Source organism: Osmerus eperlanus, chromosome 21 (genome assembly GCF_963692335.1).
Source record: "Osmerus eperlanus chromosome 21, fOsmEpe2.1, whole genome shotgun sequence".
Taxonomy (NCBI): domain Eukaryota; kingdom Metazoa; phylum Chordata; class Actinopteri; order Osmeriformes; family Osmeridae; genus Osmerus; species Osmerus eperlanus.
In genome coordinates, this window is record NC_085038.1 from 12303891 (window position 1) to 12319957 (window position 16067).

Consider the following 16067-nt stretch of genomic DNA (forward strand, 5'->3'; position numbering starts at 1 on the left):
ATTTTGTTATTTGTTTGTTATTTTGGTTTCATTTACATTTTCTTTGACCTTCCCCAGAGAATAGGAGGGTTGGCAAGGTGAGTAGGTACTCCTGGCATTCTCCTGTCTCACCAGCTGCTGGGGTTGATGACAGTTATAGAACTCAAAAGCAGCGTATTAGATTCTCTCTTCAGATTGTGTTTCAATATCAAAAATCCATATCAAGGTCACACTCACAGGATAATCACCATTAGCCTGGTCCTAACCAGACCCTCGTACATTTCATTTGTACAGAGGGTCTGGGATCGCTCCATTGACAAGCGTTAACGTTCTTGAAGGCGGGTACTCTGTTGAAGTTTAAAACTATTGTATCTGCCCAGAGCCGTTCTAATCTGCCATAACCAATCGCTAGCGTTCGCCTTAGCCAACTCCTTCACCACTACTGTAACAGAGCTAGCTGCCGTAGCTGGAAAATCAAACTTTTCCCGAACCCCGTGGGGAGGAGGGCCACAACAAATATTGTTCTTGCTCCGGCTTTAACTTTTGGATATTCAGCAGCGTTGCCACAATGGGCCGAATACATTTACATTTAGCAGACGCTCTTATCCAGAGCGACTTACAGTAAGGACAGGGACATTCCCCCTGAGGCAAGTATGGTGAAGTGCCTTGCCCAAGGACACAACATCATTTGACACGGCTGGGAATCGAACCAACAACCTTCTGATTAATAGCCCAATTCCCTAACCGCTCAGCCATCTGATCCCAAATAACTTTGCTCGCCTCTTACTCCGCCGCCATTACTGAACTACAACTCAAACTAGCGCACGACATCAACGTCATCGTTCTCAGCCAATCCCTCTGTTTGCTGATTGGCCCTACAAAAAATTGATTTGAGAAAACCGACTTAGGTGCTGAATTCCCAGACCTAGTTCAGAAGCAAAATCAAAATTGAGCGGAAGTACATAGGAGGGCACAGCCAGGCTAAATCACCATGCCCTCCGCACTAAATCAAGACCTCCTCACTGTGTATGTCTCTGTCTGTTTGTGGGTGGGTGTCTGTGTGTATTAGTGTGTCCGTGTCGTTGTGTTTGGGATGTAGTATGTCTTTATAGAGAGTAACAACTGGCATTAATTGAACGTATCTTACAGCTCTGCTTTTTCCAGCATCGTTTCAACCATTGAAAACAACGTTTTTCTCCTGCCATAATCTTGATCAATAACAATAATTTGACTGTAGACCTTGACGACCAGAGAGGCAACTTCCACACAGGTGTTCCCTGCAGTGTGTACATTGTACACTCCCACGAGTAAGTGGCACCTTCAAAATTGCCTTCCTGTGCTCATGACAGCGAGGAGATCGATGGAATCTGGATGTTGGGGGAAGGCTCTGGAAGCACAAGGCCCTAGTTAAGCCTGGAGAACACAGCCCGGGGAAGCGCGGTGGCAGGTACAGTAAAGCTCGGTGAGAGATGGACTTATCTTACATGTGCAGACAAGACTGACGTCGAGAAAAGAAGAGACGGGGATGAGGATTCCTGAGTGACGGCTGTGCGCTTCAACCGCCACAGCCTAGCTCTGTCAGGGGGATTCTTCATTTAGTTTGTAAGGTTCACATGTCTAAGGAGACGTGTCTTGACAACAACCCACTGCTGCCAGACACGCATATTTAGTTTGACTCGGCTGAGTTTCTTTTACTGTAGGGCCAGGAGACAAGCTTTGGCAGAGTTCCCTATTCTTGACTCTGTAAACCGATGACATTAACAGATCCTTCTAAATCAGAATGACCTGTAATACTGGATCTCATTGTGTGTTCTGTTTGTAGACTTGTTCTGGTCCAGTCCGGTTTGTGACTTTGTATGTGTTTCTTATCATTTTGTACTGGGTCCAACTGTGTCTGCTGTTTGTCTACTGTGTTTTTGTTTTGATCTGTCCTACATTTTATTTATTTGTTTCATTTTCAGCCAGACCATTATTGTAAGTAAAAATGTGTTCTTAATTGATTTGCCTGGTAAAATAAAGGTAAACTTAACAATAGAACACATTGCCCTCTAGTGACAAAGAACTACAATGACAATATGTTGGTCAGCAACCTGTAGGTTGTGCAACACCCCACACGTAAACCTGCATCACAATGTCACTGTGCCGCACCAACTTGGAATTCACTTCAATTAACTTTAGGTTACTGTGCATGCCCAGTAACGTACTGTACCACCAAGGAAATATCATTCTAGTGTTCTCTTTGGGTTGAAGTTGATTGATCTGTGGAACAATGTAAAGCTCGTTGTGACATGCATTGTACAAAAGAGCTATACAATTTAAATGCTATTACTTGATGGAACTGGATGTCTCTCACTTTCTGAGTGTAACAAAGGAGTGAAACCAGGTCATAGGCAGATGCTGTCATACCAGGCCAACATGCCTGGACATGGGGTATGGTATAAGCCTAATAACTCCAGCCGGGTGCGTTGCTGATAATGCACATTTAAGCGTGCCTCAAATGCAGCTTCCCTCGACTCTTATTGCACTGCCGTGTTGACGGAGACAAGGCAAACCAAGGCAAACAATACATTTTCCAAAAAGCGAAATCAACATAATTACAGATCTCCTTTGTAAAATAGTATCTTGCACCTGTTAGAAAAGAATGTGAGTTGTCCTTGGAAATGGGAGAACAGTCGAATGCCAAGTGTAGATTGGATCTGTCAATCAAAAGATGGGCGGCTGTTTAGGCTCTCAGAATTATCCTGCAGCTCTTTAGGACCCGGGGGTTTCCACACTTGAAGCGCATTTTCTCCTACCGCTTGTCATACAGTCTATTTTAGTAACTCTGTACCTGAAGGTGCGTGGCGGGGCAACACCAACCAACACTCCGTCGGTTTAGAGAAGCTGTGGTAGGCTGTTATCGGGCAGGACATGCACATGCAACCCACACAAAGCCTCTGAAGTTATCAGAGAGGGAATTTTGGAAGGTAATTGGAAGAGGTAGCCTATAGACGAGCAAGGAAAGATGCACGTAGTGGGCAGGTGGTCGCGGTTCGGACTGTGTACCTGCTTCATCTTTCTGATTGTCACCGGGACGCAATCCCAGAGGACAGGTAAAGTTACGTGAATTCCCTTTGGCCTTTCCAGCTAATGGAAAGTCGCAAAAACATCATTACATCTGTACCGAACTGGAAGCAATCATTGAAGCTTTTTGTGTTCAAATCATATCAAATCATAACGGGTTTGGGTGGATTGGAATTGTCTGATATGGCTTGTCTGCTATTGCAACTAAAAACCCCATATTAGACCTGTTAAATAGAATTTGGGACGATATAACTTTCTTGACTCAAGAAAGTTATATGTCCCAAATTCGTCCCAAATTCTGAAATAAATAAATAAATGAATCATTAATTTATTTATTTCAGGTTCCACAACACCCTTTCAGACCAGAAATAAACTATTTAGGGTTATTTGCTTCTTTATCATAAATATGCAGATAAATTGACATCCTAAAGGTTATAAAGAGGTTTGATAGACATTTAATCCATTGCTGTGGGATTGTGGAATGAGGTTGGTAGATTTGCTCAATGCCTGGACTTGTTGTAATGGAACTGTGAATAGCCAGCTCTCATCAATGCTCTGACTCACAGAAATCCCTCCTGCACCCTTGTCAGACACAAGCGATCGCGAGTTACAAAAAATGTATCTTAACAGATAAATAGTAGAGATGGTACTGCATATTTTTTTGCTGCTCAACCTATGTTGTATCTTGTCTCGTATCTTGATTGAATTTTGTTAGACAATGTGATATTATTCAAGAAAACCAACTAGACTTTAATGGTCTTTTGATTCTCTACAAATGATTGTGCTCTCAGTGTAAAATGTCACTTGTTTCACTCTGAAATCAATCAGCTGCAGAGTTGTGAGTGGCTCTGTTCCTGGGTTGTCAAAAGGGTATTTGAAAGTGCAAGCATGCCGGTGTTGTGTGTGTGCGTGTCTTCTTGTGTGTGTGTATGTATGTATGGGTGTGTGCGTGCATGTGTGTGTGTGTGTGTGTGTGCATGTATTTCACAGTTGTGTTACTTTGCTTCAGGGCAGTGATTTGCGGTGTGCTCAGACTTTCCCTTCTCCAGGCTTGGACAGTTCTTTCCCCAGGAAACAGGCAGCACTTCATCTCCTCTCCCCCTGACTTCATCAGGCTTTGTTTCCATGTCTTGTTGACCCGGCCAGGGTGTCACTGGCCACATTGTCCCCCGGCCCTTCTGCTTCACACTCAAGTACAGTACAAGTGCTCAAGATCACTGCTTCTTTTGTCTCTGTGTGCGTGGGGGAGGAGATGTGTGTACATGAGTATGCCTGTTTGTATCTTTGTGTGTGTGCATGTGTGTATTTGTCTCTGTGTGTGTGTCTGTCTGTCTTTCCTGGATGACTCTGTCTGTCTGTCTGTCTGTCTGTCTGTGTACAGTTTGTCGGTGTCTGTCTGTCTGTGTGTGTACAGTATGCATGTCTGTCTGTGTACAGTATGTCTGTCTGTCTGTGTGTGTACAGTATGCATGTCTGTCTGTGTACAGTATGTCTGTCTGTCTGTGTACAGTATGCATGTATGTCTGTCTGTGTACAGTATGTCTGTCTGTCTGTCTGTGTACAGTATGCATGTATGTCTGTCTGTGTACAGTATGTCTGTCTGTCTGTGTACAGTATGCATGTCTGTCTGTGTGCAGTATGTCTATCTCTTCTGAACATCTGCCTGACTGTCTGAATGCTTGTCTTTTTGTATGTGAGTGGAGGCGGGATCAAATGTAATGTGTCATCATTTATGTACACTACATTCATTGTACACTGCTATAGTAGCCATCTCAGTCTAACAAACAGAAAAAGAGAGGATGAATTCACAGATTTCAGTGGTGGAAGCCATCTTCTCGTGCAGCAGGAGAGAGGCCTTTTTACAGTTTCTGCTTTCAATATAAAAATGTATATTAAGACAGTGAGTGATAAACACAACTTTTCAACCAGTTACACACTTGTTCCCCATCTCTGTCAGACATGCGACACCCCGATAAATTGACAAAGCCAGAGGTGTTGCAACTCTCCCATCACAATCAATTATTTACCAAGTCTGTAATCATTTTGGAGGACACATTGCCAAGTGTCTGTATGGCAGATGGCAGATCAGTTACACAATTCTAACCTTACAGCAGGATTTTATAACGTTCTAACATATTAAATTATATTATATATTTTCACCTTGCTACTTATTAAAGCATTTAAATTAGTTTCTGCATTGTTACATAATTACAACATTATTATCCATCACCATTTACATGATAGTTACGTTACTACTACAACTTTGTGTCGGGTAAAAAAAACAAAACAGGTAGTTCTGCCTCTACTCGAATAATTTGATCGAACGATCTACTAGAATGTCTATTTCTAAAGGATCTGTTAGCAGTTCTAAGTGTCAACTGCTGTTTTAGCTGAAGTTTATACAGGATGTCATCCAAGGCCGTAGCCATGGAGTCAACATTAGGGGGGGCAAATTCTTTTTTAAATTATAATTTCGGACAGCGTGCGTGGTTGCCTATCGTAGCGTAGCACATTTATATTTTTATTTCAATATATTGGGGGGGGGGACATTTTGACCAGATTTGAATATTGGGGGGGGGGGGGGGGGATATATATTATGATTACGGCCTTGATGTCATCGATCGCAGAGGAACTATCTACTGCTGTGTAGCCCTGCGTCTGATAGGATGATAACATGAGAGCCATGCTGTCACAGTGGCAGTTTATTCCATAACCTCTCAACAACATCTGGATTCCTGCATTTATGCACAGCTGCTGCATATACCTGTAAGGGCAAGATCCTCCATAACAGTTATAATCACACAGCTGAATATGTTATGATGATCAGAAGTAATCTCATGCCTCTGTGTCACTCAGACGCTTCAGCAAATATCCACTAATCACCAACAGAAGTCTGTTGATATTCAACAGGTTACCGGTTTAATGTCAGGGGCGAGATTGAGGAAGTGAGAGTGAGATTTTTGGATGGTTTGATCAGTGTTTATTGTTACAAAGTTTACATAGCAACATTTTGCATGTGTATAGTGTGTAGGTACAGAAGGTTGGAACTTGGCATCTGAGTGACAGACGTCTGTTGCTCATTATTTTGTGTCTGTGACGCCACAGGCTGTACTTAATCTCTGATGAGGAATCCATCCCTGTGGGGCTTGGCGGGGAGATCGTGTGCACCGCGTGCGCGTGTGCACGTGTATTTGCATTTGGTTGTGTGTGGGAGTGAACATGTCTGGCTTGGTTCAGAATCTAGAGAAAAGGTTGTATACTGTGTACTATGCGGTTAGCAGGTTAGCTGGTCCGTTAATAGCCTGCTAGTTCCTCACCGTTGATCAAAAGTCTAGCTTTTGTATCCGTTTCTGATTGATCTGACAATGGTTTGGATTTCACTTTTAACATCTTCAGAACAACGTTTATGTGATCATAAACGTTTACTTTAATTTCCTCTTCACCACATTGCCTGTGAATGCTGTGTTCATGAATGTCTATAGCTGTATATAGCTATAGTGTATTTAGCTGAGTGTTATCTATATTTTCAGCTTTTATAGTTTGTTGCTACTGTAGTACCAGCTCAAAGTATTACTGCAGCACTGTAATCACGATGGTCCTGTCCAGGAACTGAAGCTAATTTAGCTAAATGGCACCTTTAACGATGAGCCTGGGTGTGTCGAGGTCAAATGAGAGGGCTTAAGCCTCTGACCTTCATCAAGCAGGTTTGGCGGGTATCTGACGACCCTAAATGTTTACCTCAGGTTCAATGACAGGGACAAACACACTCACCAACAACTGGCCTTCAAGTTAGTTTCCTTTGTTACCAAGAACATAATTCAGTCTTCTGTTCTTGAAGTTTGTTTCCTCTCAGGTCTCCATTATGATGGTTTTATTGATTCTCTAAGAACAAGTGATGTTTCTATCCTCCTTTTTGTCCTCCCTCTGTCCCCCCCCCCCCCTCACACACACCTTTTACCCTCCCCTCCTTCCTCCTCCCTACTTCCTCTTAACAATCTTAGAGGATGGCAGTTACCAAGGTTACCATGTGTAATACCAGTGTTTTTGAGTAATCACTTTGGTTACCCACCTGTAAAGGGCTTAGGTGGTGACAGAGAACCCTCTTCTCTAGCGTCTCAGGTCACCATAGTTCAACCCTTTAATCAACCTTTGATCGTCTTGTACCTCTATACACATAGGTATAACCAAAACACAATACCGTATTTTCCGGACTATAAGTCAAACTTTTTTTCATAGTTTGGCTGGTCCTGCGACTTATAGTCAGGTGCGACTTATATATCAAAATATACATAATTCAATGGATTCAGTGATGTGGAATGAGATTGGGAGCTTGGTGAACTAGCTTACCGGTAACTTGCTTGTTGGATTCGCTGGCATGTTATGTTAATTTAGCCTATTCAGCCTCCCAGGTATGTTCTTTATGCTATTGTGTAGCTGAATACCGGACACCTATTCAGCCTGTTGTTCTGTGTGCTATTGTGTAGTTGAATAACTTGCCTTTCCAGATGAATAGTCTGTTCTTGGTCTTGGATTTTGTGAAATAAATGTCTAAATAAATGTGACTTATAGTCCAGTGCGACTTATATATGTTTTTTTCCTCTTCATGACGCATTTTTTGACTGATGCGACTTATACTCCGGAGCGACTTTTGCAAAGGGTATTCATCATTCTGCTCTAAAGGGTCTGCATCTACAAAATATTTTATGATGCTGCACTTGAGATATGAAGCTTTTGTTATTGAAGGACTGTTCTATGATCAGGATTGTGCCATTTATTTGTTGATTTGGTTATTTTTGCACTGTGTTTGGTCAAATATAGACCGTTCAGCACTTTCTACTGAAATACATTTCAAACTGGGCAGCTCTGGTTCTTAATTTTCTTCTTCTTTGTATGTTGCGTTGGATAAAACCGTGTGCTAAATAAATAAAATATAAATGGCCCTGCTCTGTGGAATGAATAGGCTAATGATAGGCTCCTCCTCTTCCTTTTCTTCCTCCTTCTCTTCCTCCTCATCCTCCTCATTATCATCCTCCACCTTGTGTGTGTCCTATCGTTCCTCCCATCTGAGCTGGTGTGTGAGTAGGTGTTCTGGGATGCGCTGGTATGCAGTGTTGTCCCAGCTGGGCTGCTATCTCAGAGACGGAGCTGAGGGTGAATGTGGGGGCCTGCAACACCTGCAGCCTACCTCATCTGCACTTCTCCTCAACAGTAGGACTCAGCCACTTCCATGTGACTATGCAGAAATGTGGGGTTTGATAATGTTTTTTTAAACCTGAACTGTGGACTGTTTTCCCAGACACTGAGTAAAGGTTTATTCTGGACCAGAACTAAAGAAGCCCTCTCCATGGAGAACCTCAGTGGACAAATATGATCTAAAATACAGTAGATGGATGTCTAGGAAAGATTAAAAGATGGTCATCTCTGTCCAGTGGTCTACCCTAGCTCATAATCTGCAGCAGCAAACCAGTTTCACAAAGGGAGGGATTCCTTCTGGAAACAATAGATGAAAAACGGCCAAACTATCTATGACCCCCAGAGGGGTATGATCTCATGGAAGATACCATCTCAATGTTCCATGTCAGGATGTTGGGGGGTGGGGGGGTGGGGGGGTGTTGTGTGGCACCTCACGTTATAAGGTCAAGTGTATGTGAGTGCATGTGAGTGGGTTCATGTGACAGTGTATGTGTGAGAAAGCGGATTGGAGATAGAAGGACATGAGACGAAGTTTAGGTTACTTCTTTTTTCCCCACGGAGGTGTAGGGGGTTAAATATTGGCCAAACAACCAAAACAAATTCCCCTATGGTTTAAAGGAAGATGGGGAACAGTGTATTAGCATGAACCAAATAATGGCAATACAAATAGAATTACAGTTATTTGACTCTATGGGTTAAATCAGAGCAAGAATGGTCAAAGTAAGGTTCAAATGAAATACGCATTTAATAACATTGCAAATGAATGAAATCAATTACAAGGCAAACATGTTACAAAATGAAGGCTTTAAATCTTACCTACTCTACCATGATCATTGTAAATCAGAGAGAAAGCAAGAGGTGAGCAAGGAGTAGGACAGTAGGACAAGGGAGAACTGAGGAGAAAGTCTCAGGAGATGAAGAATCCACAGAACAATGCATTACAATTCCCTTTATACACAAGGACAACCAATCAGACCAATCCTGAATGGGGTGTGAGGGCCATCAAGTTGAGACCGTCCAGAAACTCCAGACTTTAGCATATGAGAGGTGGGGGCAGGTTTGACACCCAGCCTTACAGAGGTCAAACACAAATCATGGCTCCCCCTCCACTCCAAAAGGAATGGTCACTACCCCAGAAATATTGGGTTGCATTTTGACCCTGCAACTAATTTGTATTATCCCCACTTAAATCCTATCATTTGGTTTGACATATGACATTTTAAGTGTGTACGTGTGTATGTGTAAGCGTTTGTATGTGTGTTATAGTCTGACAATGGCTTCATTCCTGTTGAATGTGTATGTGTGATTGTCCTGGGGTGATGGGTGTGTATATGTTATGTCGATTTTCTGTGTGTATTGTATTTGCACACTTGCATTTGAGAGTTGTGAGTGTGTATGGGAGTGTGTTTGTGTGTGGGTGGTTGATTTGTGTAGGTGATGTGTGTGTGTGTGTTTCAACCCAGGTCAGAGCCACCCTGAGGGTTTTACAGTGTATGACCAGCTGTGACAGCTGTGTTTAGTTAGGTGGGCTCGAGGACATTACACTAGTTCATATGACAGCGCTCTCTGTGCACTGTACAGGTCACATATTGTACCTTATAGCTTATAGAATGAGTGCGTGAGAATGACTGTGACCTCGTCCTAGTTGCTTTTTCCTGTTCACTTTTCCTGAATCTGCAATGTGCGTGCATGTGTGCGCGTGTCTGTGTGTGTGTATGTATGTATGTGTGTGTGTATCCAGGCTGCAGGGTGTGGGCCTCTCCTATTCAGGAATGTCAGACCGGTATTGAAGTCTGCAGGTTTACAGCCCTCTCTCTCTCTCTCTCTCTCTCTCTCTCTCTCTCTCTCTCTCTCTCTCTCTCTCTCTCTCTCTCTCTCTCTCTCTCTCTCTCTCTCTCTCTCTCTCTCTCTCCCTCCCTCTGCTGGATAACAATGTATCTCCTCCTCCCTTAACCCTCTCCCCCTCTTCCTCTCTCTCCCCCTCTGGTTTTCCTCTGAGACTCTTGCTGAAAGAGGAGATGAACAAGACAAAACAGAGAAGAAGGAAACACAATCCCTCTGTCTCTGTGGACTGGGAGTGATAGGACCGCCTGATAGGGCGTCAACATTGGTGGGGTCTCAGATTGGTACCTGATGGACTAGAACTACTTTTCTACTGTGTTCTACTCCATATGTGGTCTTGTATTCCTCAGTAAATGGCGCTTTCATACTTGAGATAAAAAAACAAAACAAATGTTTGGCGTCTCACATTCTCTGCTTTCACAATGCTATGCCTCTATTCCTGCCAACATCCCACTTGGAAATGCCAAAGTTGGGTTGGGGAGGGGTAGCAGGGTGTGATAGGAGCATCATGGAGGGTCATTTTCTATGTTCACTTCTCCATCCCCACCGTCATTCTAACTCCTTTTCAAGCTCCGCCTCGACTAAGAGATTGCCACAAAATAGGAATATTCTTCACCCTGCCTGGTAGCATAGCTCTGGTTGATTGACACTGTGGCTGGTAAAAAAAGGGAGTCAGGTGGCTGAGCGGTTAGGGAATCGGGCTAGTAATCTAAAGGTTGCCAGTTCGATTCCCGGCCGTGCGAAATGACGTTGTGTCCTTGGGCAAGGCACTTCACCCTTCCCCCCTTCCCCCCTTGCCTCGGGGGGAATGTCCCTGTACTTACTGTAAGTCGCTCTGGAGCGTCTGCTAAATGACTAAATGTAAGTGTAAATACAGACCGTACCTTGACTCTGACCACTGCAATACTGGTAGAGCTCTGCACTTTTAACCCTAGATCTTCAGCTGTACTATTTGAACGCTTTGGATGAAAGTCTCTGCAATGTGCATTTGCACCTCTGCCAAGTCTGTCTAGCCCTAGTCTTTAATGCCTTCGTCTCTGTGGTTGCTGTTCCTCTTAACGGGCCTGGTTGACAAAGTCTGCTGAGGCTATAGTCAAGGGCACACAGATAAATCTTTTGGAGACTGGCCTGGTTCCATTCCAGTCTCCAGCTCCTGCACTGTATGCTCTGCCTGATTCCTATTTCTCAAATACCTTTTCTACAGGGGTCAGACCGTATGTGAAAATTAAAAAAATCTATTAAAGGCTCTTGTATAGATTTGATATTAGAGAGACACTTCATGTCATAACTGGACAGCAGATGGCATCATTTTGTTAATAAAGTGTAAGTGGCTATTGAGCTGGTCAAATGTTCTGCCTACTATCTCCAAAATGTTTTATTAATTCCTAACCTTGTCTAATTACACCTGTAATTACCACTTACGGCCAATGTATACTTAATCTTTTGTAAATATATAATATTCAGGGACCAAGGGTCCCTCTTCTGGTGGGCGGATGTATTGCAGCACATTTGCTTGTCAGTTTTACTTTTAATGCATTTTTCAAGTATTGTGGCACAAACTAAAACTAAATATTTTCTGTGGCAAGATAGGGTTTAAGAAAAGCCTCAAAAGAAAGTCAATCCAATTGACCACCACAAGCTCTGCCTATGGGCAAACAAGAATTTTGCAGCACACACCTGTTACAGCACTGTAGCTAAGTTGGTCTACTGTACTGTACTATTTTAATGTCATGTACTCACCACTGGATGGCATGCTACTGTCACATACTTCATGACACACGTCACTGTGACAAGAAACAACCACAGTGTGTGTGTGTGTGTGTGTGTGTGTGTGTGTGTGTGTGTGTGTGTGTGTGTGTGTGTGTGTGGTGGGGTTAGCTTCACACAGCTGTGTGGAGTTATCATTGTGGGGTCCTGTCATGGTCTCTCTCTAAATTTCTCCTCAAACCTGAACTAATCATCTGGCAAACAAAGTCTACTGGTCTCCTGCACTGCCAGCAACCGAAGATGTGTGTGTGTGTGTCTGTGAGCGAGAGCAAGGAAAATAACTAGAGACAGGTAATGAGAGAGGAGAGACGGAGCGAGAGAGAGAGTGCTATGGAGAAAGAGATATAGGTAGAGAGATAGTGACAAGTGCTACATTTTGGGTACATACATGTGGGGAGTCAGGTGGCTGAGCGGTTAGGGAATCGGGCTAGTAATCTGAAGGTTGCCAGTTCGATTCCCGGCTCTGCCTAATGATGTTGTGTCCTTGGGCAAGGCACTTCACCCTACTTTCCTCGGGGGAATGTCCCTGTACTTACTGTAAGTCGCTCTGGATAAGAGCGTCTGCTAAATGACTAAATGTAAATGTAAATGTCACAGCTGTTAAGAGTGGGAGGACCTTTACATCTAATAATGACACTTATGATGTAGACCACCCACTTCTGGTTAGATTGGGACACACACTCACAGATACAAGGAATTAATCATGCTGCTACTTACTTAACATAATTCTCTAGCCCCCACACACTGTCACATACTTTGTGCATTAGCTATGCGGTCTCACGGTGGCTTTGCATGGCCCCAGATTGGAGTTCACAGGCTATACAATTACTGATTGCTGTGTGCGCGTTTGTTTGCGTGTGTGAGAAAGAAAGAGAGATAGTATGTGTGTACAATCAGTTTGTGCACCAAAGGACATCCTTCCCACACACACATACTGTAGAAGCACACACACAAATACCCACTACATCTAGCACTGGCACATGGGGAGCAGGTTTGTTGATGTATGCTGCCTAGCCCTGGGCCAGGTCACCTGTCTACACTGCAAATTGTTCTGCTTGCCAAGATTTAAAATCTTAGTTCTGGAAATATAATATTTATTATCTTGTTTCAAAAATGATTTACTAGTTTCTATCTTTTAATTTGTGGTATATTCTTAAGCCTACTTATTTCTAGACTGAACCAACTTATTTTAAGATATCTTGTCGAGTAAAATTATCTGTCCATGCCGCAAGATCATTTCATTAGTATTAAGTCATTTTCTCTTCAAATTTAGTGTTAATTTCTTGTATTTTAGCAGACATTTTTTGCAGTGTAGCTCTGGTTTGGTCTGGCTGGTCTGGTCTGGTTCCTAGCCCTCAGGGGTACAGAGAAGGTACTGAGAGAAGGTGGTAGAGGAGAGGAATGGAGGAGTAAAGAGAGTAGGCTGTGAGAGAGTAGGAGTGAACATGAACATTTCAAGCTGGACAGTAGTAGGATGATCATGCTGAACCTTCACCACTTCCCAGGGTGCGTTCTTGGGTTAGGCTGCCTGTGGAGGTGTGAGAGACATGCTGTTTTGTGTGTGAACAACACAAACAGTTGTGTGTGTGTGTGTGTGCGCGCGCAGAGAGACGGCTGTGCAGGAATGTACAGCAGCTGGAGGGGTTGATCCGGTGGCAGGCAGGCGGGGATGGGGGAAGGCGGTGCGTGGGCATCAGGAGAGCTGAGCCAGGCGGTGGGAACCAGGGCCCTGGCTCTGAGCGGAGCAGGGTGGAGGAGAGAGGCTGCTGGGTAATGAAGGAGGTTCTTCCTCCCATGAGGCAACAGGGAACCCCATGGGAACAAGAGGCTTAAAGACAGCTATCCAATCTGTTACACCCACTGTGTGTGTGTGTGTGTGTGTGTGCGTGTGTGTGTGTGTTCTCTCAGCTGCTCTCCTTCACTCATCATCCCTCATTCGCCTCTTGTTCTCCCCAACCTTTCGCTCCAACAGTTTTCATATGTACTGTCAGTGTCAGGCTGAGGCCAGGATCACCCAACGAGGAACACTCAAACTCCTTCCTCGTTCTTCATACTAGAGGTGGGGGGAGATGTGTAACGACTTAACCCCGTGAGTGGGCCTCCCTTCTCCCATCCCTTTCACCCCTCCATCCCTCGCTCGGTCCCCTTCCTCTCTCCCTCGTCATCGATAATTCTTCCTGGCCGGTCTTTGACATGTCTCGTGGGGATGTGCTGGGTTAGGGGCCTCCCTCTGTCCTGACATGTGCTCTGAGATCCCTTTCTCTCCCCCTTCTTTCTCTCTCTCTCTCTCTGCTCTATCTGTCCCCTTTTCCCTTCTGTTGTATCCATCCTCTGCCTCCCCTGTTCTTGTTATCCATTCTCCGCTGTTCTCTTTGCTGGTCTCACCTTTTGTGTTCCTTCCTCCTGTTCTGTTTTTTGTCCCCCCCCCCCCCCCCCCTCTGTCTCTCTCTCTCTCTCTCTCTCTCCTGTTCTGTCTATCATTTTCTCCTCTCTCTCTCTCTCTCTCTCTCTCATCTCTCTCTCTCTCTCTCTCTCTCTCTCTCTCTCTCTCTCTCTCTCTCTCTCTCTCTCTTTCTCCTCTCTCTCTCTCTCTCTCTCTCTCTCTCTTCTGCCTCCTTTCACCAGCATCCTCCGGTTCTCTCTCTCCTATCTGTTTCTCCCTGTTGTCTTTTCCTCTTTCTTGCTCTCTCTCTCTCCTCTTTCTGACCCATTCTCTCACTTGTTTTCTCCTCCTCCTTTGGTCATCATTCATAAAGTAACTCGCCATTGAGCTTGAGCTCTGGTGCATCGTACTTCCTATTTGGCCACAATCCCCAACATCATGTGTGGAGGAAACCAAGTACTGAGCATCACCTCATTACTACCATCCCTACAGTCAAACACGGTGGTGTCAGCATCATGCTGTGTGTTTTTTCTCTGACAGGGACTAGTCAGGATAGAGGGAAAGATGCATGCTGAAAATACAGTATAGTTTTAGGGGGGGGGGTCATGGTTATAATGACTGTGAGTGTTAAGGGTTGTGCTTAGGAGTTCTGGACAGTTTTAGGTTTAGGTTTAGAGTTCAGGTTAGAGTTTTTGGTTTAAGGTCAGGGTTAAGTTTAAGGTTGGGGTTAGGGAAAACAAGATTTAGAATTAAACAGAATTTTAAGTTCCTGCAAGAATAGCAATGCAAACTTGTGTGTGTGATTGCATGTTCTCTGAGGGGACACACTCACTAAATTATGTGAGGGAGGAGCCACTGTCAGAAAGAGATTTAGATTAACCAATGAAAGGTCCTCATTCACAACAGCTCTGCCTCTAGTGCGTGTGCTTGTGTGTGTGTGTGTGTGTGAAGTAGAAGGAAGAGAGAGAGGGATGGAAAGAGAGAGAGAGATTGTGCAGAGGCCAAACGAGAGAGTCTGTCCACCGGAGCATATCTAGGAGGAGGAGGGTGAGAAACAGAGTGTGTGTGGACAGAGTGTGTGTGTGTCAACTCATGCCTAGCAGACTGGATTTAACTGTCGATCAGCCAAATAGAAGGAGGGCTTGGTAACTACTGCTCAGAGAACACACTGCAGTTCTGGGACTATTCCGGACTATATTGGCGTACCGTCATCACACTGACTGTACTCCCAGAGACCCAGAGGAGAAACAGGGAGAAGTGACTGGCGGTTGAAGCCTCCAGGATGTCTCGGAACCACGCCGGGCTGGCTCTGCTATTCCTGCTGGTTCTCAGCCCCGTCCACCTGGAGGCCTGGTTCTGGTCCAAGAATCCGGGGGCCAACTCAGGTACCCACGGAAGAGCCAGAGGCTGGAGGAAGAGGAGAAGATGAGAACCTGGCTGGAGTCGGGGCTGAGATCATCAACGTGGCCAGCGGCATCAGTAAGTTTGTGCAGGCATGGGATGAGAACCCAGAACCAGCGGGTGCTGACGAACGACTAGGAGGAACGGACCCGACCATACCAGGAAGCAGGCAGGATACGGGTAATTCGAGCACAACAGAGCAGGCTGGGACGGGATCGGTGTGGGATCAGAGACAGGTTTATTAGTTTCAGGATCTGTGTCCAGAGTGGTGCCTAGTTTTGGGTCGAGTTCAGAGTCAGGGATCAGCATAGATTCTGAGGAAGATAGCTTGATCCTCCCCACAAATATAAGAGAGAGGGCGGGTTCACAAATCCAAGAGCGGGAGGAAGTCTGACTCGTCGTTTCACCCACAATGCCTCCGCGTGCCCTCTGATTGGCC

At 44.6% G+C, this 16067-nt stretch overlaps 1 protein-coding gene across 3 annotated transcripts in view; it reads left to right on the forward strand.

Annotated features, from left to right (window-relative positions):
• The first annotated feature begins 2826 nt into the window (after positions 1 to 2826).
• col18a1b (collagen type XVIII alpha 1 chain b) overlaps positions 2827 to 16067 on the forward strand; it is a 32440-nt gene continuing 19199 nt past the window's right edge. For 2 of the 3 annotated variants that reach the window (XM_062447313.1, XM_062447312.1), the window contains exon 1: positions 2828 to 3071. In XM_062447313.1, coding sequence (XP_062303297.1) covers positions 2984 to 3071 — 88 coding nt within the window. In that variant the 5' untranslated portion in view covers positions 2828 to 2983. Of the gene's footprint in view, positions 3072 to 16067 lie in introns of all 3 variants that reach the window. The other variant, XM_062447311.1, reaches the window with a different exon arrangement.